The sequence below is a fragment of the Poromitra crassiceps genome (assembly GCF_964638095.1).
Source record: "Poromitra crassiceps genome assembly, chromosome: 3".
NCBI classification, from domain to species: Eukaryota; Metazoa; Chordata; class Actinopteri; order Beryciformes; family Melamphaidae; genus Poromitra; species Poromitra crassiceps.
Window position 1 is genome coordinate 5,693,101 of NC_139625.1, and position 6,000 is coordinate 5,699,100.

Genomic DNA, 6,000 nt, shown 5'->3' on the forward strand with positions numbered 1-6,000 from the left:
TTAAACATGCAGTTTTGAAACATTCAATAAAGACAAATAAAAAAAATAGACTATGACTCGACACCCTAAGTGATACACACATGTTATGAGAGTGGTATATATATCCCTCACACTAATATCCGTTTTAGTGTAGAATGGTTACTTCCTTGCTCTGCTCTCCGCTAGAGTGCACAACCATGTTCAACCCTTTCGCCCAAACAGCCGGCCCTCATCAACCATCATATGTCAACATAAAATAAAAAATCATCTGGCCACTAGGGGTTGCACGTGCAACGTACAATCGCGCATGGGCGCGGCCAAGCACTGTTCAAAACCACAGAACTTTAGTTTAAATTCTAGTCGAGATCCCAAGGTTTCCAAAGACACCAAATGCAGTGGAATCCGCTAATAAGCGATCATGGTTATTCTAGTGATCAACCGCTTATATTGATCAAAAAAGCTTGGTCCCGAATCATTCCTATACACATGCCGTTTAAATGATTCGCTTATAGTGATCAATACTCTGCTTACAGTGATCATTTTGGGCCTTGTTCCACCTGAGAACAGTGGATTTTCTTTTTTTAACTACAGTAATTGTATTATTATGTTTACTTACAAACTGCCAAAAATGAGCCAACGAGATACAGCAGCGATACTTGATGCATGTGTGTCTGTATATAAGGAGAGATCACGGCATCTCTGTCTGTGGAGAGACGGCGGTGTCTCTGTCTACGTGAGACCGCTGTGTTTGAAACATCTGGAGGTGTAACTTACTGTATGGATTTTTAAAGTCAATAACATTCCTTTACTTTACATGTACTTTACATTATATATATATATTTAAGCAATATAGCATGAGAGCCAGTGTGTTGTGGCAAATATATCCCGCTGATCAGCTGTTATCCCACGAGGCCGCAGTATGATAATATAATAATAATAGTAATACTATAAGTCCGACTGCCATGGTATTCTGATAGAGTCAGTTGAAACACTACTGTAAGGCGGGACCGCAAGAACGTGCGGGTGATTTGATTGGATCGTTCTGGAGACTGAAGTTGACATTGGCCAATCCTGGTGCTTGCTGAGAAGCTGAGAGCTTTCTGGAAAGCCCGACACCAACTAACGTTACGGGGTTAAATGCGGGGTTAACAGCCTTTTTTTTGCAAAGAAGACATTAGCCCGCGTCTATTCTTGTACAAAACATAATTTTCTGCGAAGTATTAGTAAAGTTATAAGCGAAGATCGATTCACAAGGATCTGACAGCTGTCTCCGCCATTTGTTTTTTCTACATTGTCATTTGAGGTAACCAAAGGCTTTTAGTAAGAGAGTTGCCATGGCAACTCATAACCCATGGCCATGGGTTATTGGAGTGGGTTACTGGATTTATACAATGGCTGTGAACCAATCAGATTGCTTGATGTGAGAGAGCCGTTTTATAAATAAATATATATATATATATATATATATATATATATATATATATATATATATATATATATATATATATATATATGTATATGTATATATATATAAATAAAAGGGAGCTAGGGCTCTGTTTGCACTCTATGTCCTGCTGAATGACAGGAAAATTGGTATAAAATGGTGCACAGACATCTAGATTTTTCCATTTGATATAATGGTGCAGCCATTGGGTTTGGATATTTCATACAATATAAGTAGCTATAGTTTCACTGAAGCATTGGAATGAGCAAAATATAAATAAAATGTGATAGATTGTTGTCAGGATTGGAAAAAATATATTTTTTTCACCAAAGAGCTGATGTCATCAGTTTGTTCCTCCTCGACGTTCTCCAGCTCAGTTATCTTTGCCTTGACCCGATTCACAGAGACCTGCGTTGAAGACAAAGAGACAGACAAGGACAATAATTGACAATAATTCTCCTTCCCACACTCACCTGGACACCAAATTCAAGGACTTGTTTGGCGAAACTCGAGGACTGAAAACTGCTGTGTTTTATCTGTGTAATTTGTCCTGGAAAATCGTGGCGAAATCGCTCTTTTCAAAACCGCTCCAACACCGGATTGTCCTCAGGGGGGACGTGAAGGTGGAGAGAGCTGAAGCATAGTGATGGATTTGGACACGGTGGTGCTGTGGTGGCGGCGTCACCTCACAGCAACAAGGTCTATCTGGTGAAAAGGGGACCTTTCTGTGTGGAGTTTGCATGTTCTTCCCGTGCTCCCCTGGGGGTTCCTCCATATAACATTGATAAGGACGCCCCACTAAAAACATGCAAGAAGATCTGACCAGCGATGGTCATAAAATAAGTTGCTGTAAGCTGCCCACCGACCTGCCCAAGATAGAATTAATACGGAGGACAAGTTTCATGGCGCCATTAAAAGTGTGTGTGTGGAGTTTGCATGTTCTCCCCGGCTGCCTCCCGGGGGTTTCCTTCAGGAATCCCCTTCACCAAAACATGCAATATCCTGGTTGCTAATGTGGTTCCTCCTCTGGTCATTAACTCATTGAGTGCCAGCCACTTTTGGAGAACGGACGCTCCCAGTGCCAGAGTTTCAGAGCGTTTTCAGTGATTTCTCGAGGCCCACAGAATATTGTGTGATATTACTATGTAAACACCGAACACGCACAAAGAACGATGAGACTCTATTGTATCAGCAGCAAAAAAAAGTTTATTGATACCATTTTCCGTTCTTTAGTTATGAGCCGGAGAAGATAGGTTGTTTTGAGCAAAAACAGGCGTTTCAAATTAGAAGCTGAGATATTCCGCCTTTTGTGAAATGAAGCATTTCAAGCACATTCACTGAGTCTGAAGCTAATATTTTCTGATGTAGTGACGTGGTGTAGTTGTGTGGTGCCCTGCGTGCCCCACCCCCCTCTCCCCCCCCTCAGCTGCAAACTCCTCCCCACACTAACACACAGCCTCACGCACCCAGCGTCTATTTTCGGAGTGCTCCGTTTTTGTGCGCCGGCTCCCAGCGCGACACGGAAAAGCCAAACCGGACTGCTGAGAATGGTTTGGCCCTTCGGCGTCGGGTGCTGCTTTTCTGGCGGCTAATCGTGTGGAGAAACTATACAGCAGGGACAGAGAGGCTTAGTTGTGGGCGCGGATTGACTGCTGTTCGCAGCCAACGTCAGCTGCAGCCAGAGCAATCTATATGGCTCTGGCTGCAGCATGAGCGGTTTCTCTTTCATCACGGGGCTTTTTCCTGCTGTTTTCCTGACCTTTCTCTAATCTGGAGAGCACTGTCGCCACCTAATGAGTCCGTAAAATAGGTTATACACCTTCAATAGCTACAATATTTGTACAGGAGATGCCTGAGGCTTTGATCCACGTCCCACCGTCAAAAAACGCATTTGACGTCGATCGACGTCATTGGCACTCAACGTCACTATTTACTTTGAGTCGATCGACGTCATTGGCACTCAATGAGTTAAGGGCGCCTGTTCGGAGGGAGGGGGACTGGTTGGAATAGCGTGAACCTCCCACGTGCTATGTCCTACCAGTGAAGCTTCCCCTGTCAGGTGAAAAGAAGCGGCTGGCTAACTGCCCATGTCTCGGAGGAAGCATGGAGCCAGTTTCGGCTCTCCCCAGATCGGCAGAGGGTGGAGTAGCAACCAGGATAAATAAAAGTAAATTAGCACTAAGGGGGATAAAAATGGGATAAAAAAAATCGGGGGGGGGGGGGGGGGAATAAAATAAATAAAAATAAGTGTGTGTGTGTGTGTGTGTGTGTGCGTGCGCGCATGGCTATCCATTCATTTCAACAACTTTTAAGGCCTTATTTTCTTTGTCCAAACCACAACTTTTAAAATATTTTCTAAGTCCTGTGGAAACCATGATTTATTTATTTTTCCATTGGAGTCCTGGCCAAGAAAAAATATAAAGCACATAAACATATAAACACATATAAGCATATTTCACAATCTTAATGTCAAAGGATATGGAAGGAGAGAAAGTGAGAAGAAGAGAGAGGAGAGAGAGAGAGAGAGAGAGATAAAAAAAAGAGGCAAAGTAGCACAGTCCAAAAACACAATGACAAGTTCCAACATGCTAAAGAGCTGGGGCGTGGTAAAACCGGACCGGTAGGCTTTTGACCACATTCTCGCGCGCGTGTCCGAGCACGAGCCCGAGCACGAGCCCGCCTGACTCACCAGAGTCTTCTTCAGGGTTACGAAGGTGCCGTTCAGCTTGCTCTCCATGCGCCGGATGTCCTCCGTCACGGAGTTGAGGTGGAGCTGAAACCTGGACAGCTGAGCCTCGTAGTTCTCCAGGTCCGACTCCACCATACTGCAGCAGGCAGACAGACAACATGGACTTCAGCCTGATCCCACACATCATCACACAGGAGCAATTTCACCACGTTTTCCAAACAACATGCTGTGGATTTTTTTTTTTTTTTTTTTTACACATTTCCAAACAGACGGTAACAATTTCACCACACTTCCCGAGAACAGATGATATTGACTTTTTACCACAGTTAAAGCAGCTACGAGCAAGATTTTCGATTGTTATTCAACAGTATAATTATAACATTGATGCATCACATCTTACCTATAATAGTAGCTGAGACCGAAGCCGTGTGAATCGGAGATTGCTCTCTTGATGATTATAGAGTCTGTGTCTGTCTACCGGCGGGCCCGGATAAACCCGGAAGTGAAACGAAAAGGGTTTACGGCGGCTGCCTGCCTTCAACCGTTTCGCTCTGCCTAGCAACAGACCATAATTGCCAGAGTTTCCCTACGGGGATGAATAAAGTACTCTATCTATCTACCTATCTATCTAAACACATGCGAGGCCCTGCTCATTAACATGCACACGCATGAATCACGTGCACACACATAGCAAATCTAATCCTACTACACGCCAGTGGACAGTGGACACATCGTCAAGTGAAGCACAGCGCACCAAAGACAGCTTCACACGTTTGTAGTAGTAATACCTGAAACAATGGATTGCCATCACAGCAAATAAACTCATAGCTTTATCTTGATCTAGGCTACATGTGGAGAAAGATCTCACCATCATATTCTCCCCTCTCTTTCACGTTCAGGCTGACATGCGGTGCGCCGTGCGCTTTTCAATGTTCCAAATACTTCAGATGTTTTTATCGGTGCGTCGTGCTCGCGGTGGAAAACAATAATACAGCATCACGCACAGTCTCTCCTCAGCCACAGCTGCAGAGCGCACAGACAAAGACTAAAGATGAGACGTGATGGAGCGAGGCACCGTGAGGCAGACCTCCGCAGATTGTATCTCCCCGTCTCTCCGGGAGCGCGCGCTGTGAATGTCTTGCCTCGGAAGCAGCAGAGAGAGAGAGAGGGGGAGGGTGTGTGTGTGTGTGTGTGTGTGTGTGTGTGAGAGATACACACACACACACACACACACACACACACAGAAGCCGTTTTCACACATGCGCTTTATACCGGCACCAGCGGTGCCTCAGGAGGTCCCTGAAGATCATCAAAGACACAAACCACCCCCACAACAGTCTGTTCTCCCCCCTCAGGGAGGAGATACAGGGTCCCAAGAGCACGCACAAATCGCTTGAGGGACAGTTTCTTCTCACAGGCCACGAGACTCCTTAACATACACAAATAGTGTAGTAGCCGTACTGTACCGCACTGTAGATGCCACCATTATGTATGACTAATGTTCAATAGTATGTTTAATTAGGTATACGCTATTTGCACCTAACAGAATGTTATTATGTTTAATTATGTTTAAAGTATGTTCATGCCATTTGCACTATGGGCAGTGAATACGCCACTGTCTGTGGCGTGTCTTACTGCTCTATTGCTCGTTGCCTCTTGTTTTTTATTTATATATCTTTTATTTATTTATCTTTTATTTTTTGCACTATGTTGTAACGGAGTTCACAGCACAAGAATTTCACACGTGATACTTGTACTACGGAGTGACAATAAAAAACTTGAATCTTGAATCTACCGGGAAATGACCAGAAAGCGGTGTAATGCCTTCATGTGTGAAAGTTGTTTTCCGGTATAAGCGCGTCCCCGTCATCGCGGACATTTCACCACT

General features: G+C 44.3%; 1 protein-coding gene across 2 annotated transcripts in view; it reads right to left on the reverse strand.

Moving 5' to 3' along the window:
• Positions 1-6,000, reverse strand: part of smc6 (structural maintenance of chromosomes 6) — a 49,525-nt gene that overhangs the window by 17,100 nt on the left and 26,425 nt on the right. For both annotated transcript variants that reach the window (XR_014552516.1, XM_083632694.1), the window contains exons 18-19: positions 4,113-4,248; positions 1,751-1,831 (exon numbers count right to left, since the gene is read on the reverse strand). Coding sequence is in view for 1 of the 2 variants with exons in the window: in XM_083632694.1 (XP_083488820.1) it covers positions 1,751-1,831; positions 4,113-4,248 (217 nt within the window). In the remaining variant the exon portion in view is untranslated. The remainder of the gene's footprint in view (positions 1-1,750; positions 1,832-4,112; positions 4,249-6,000) is intronic.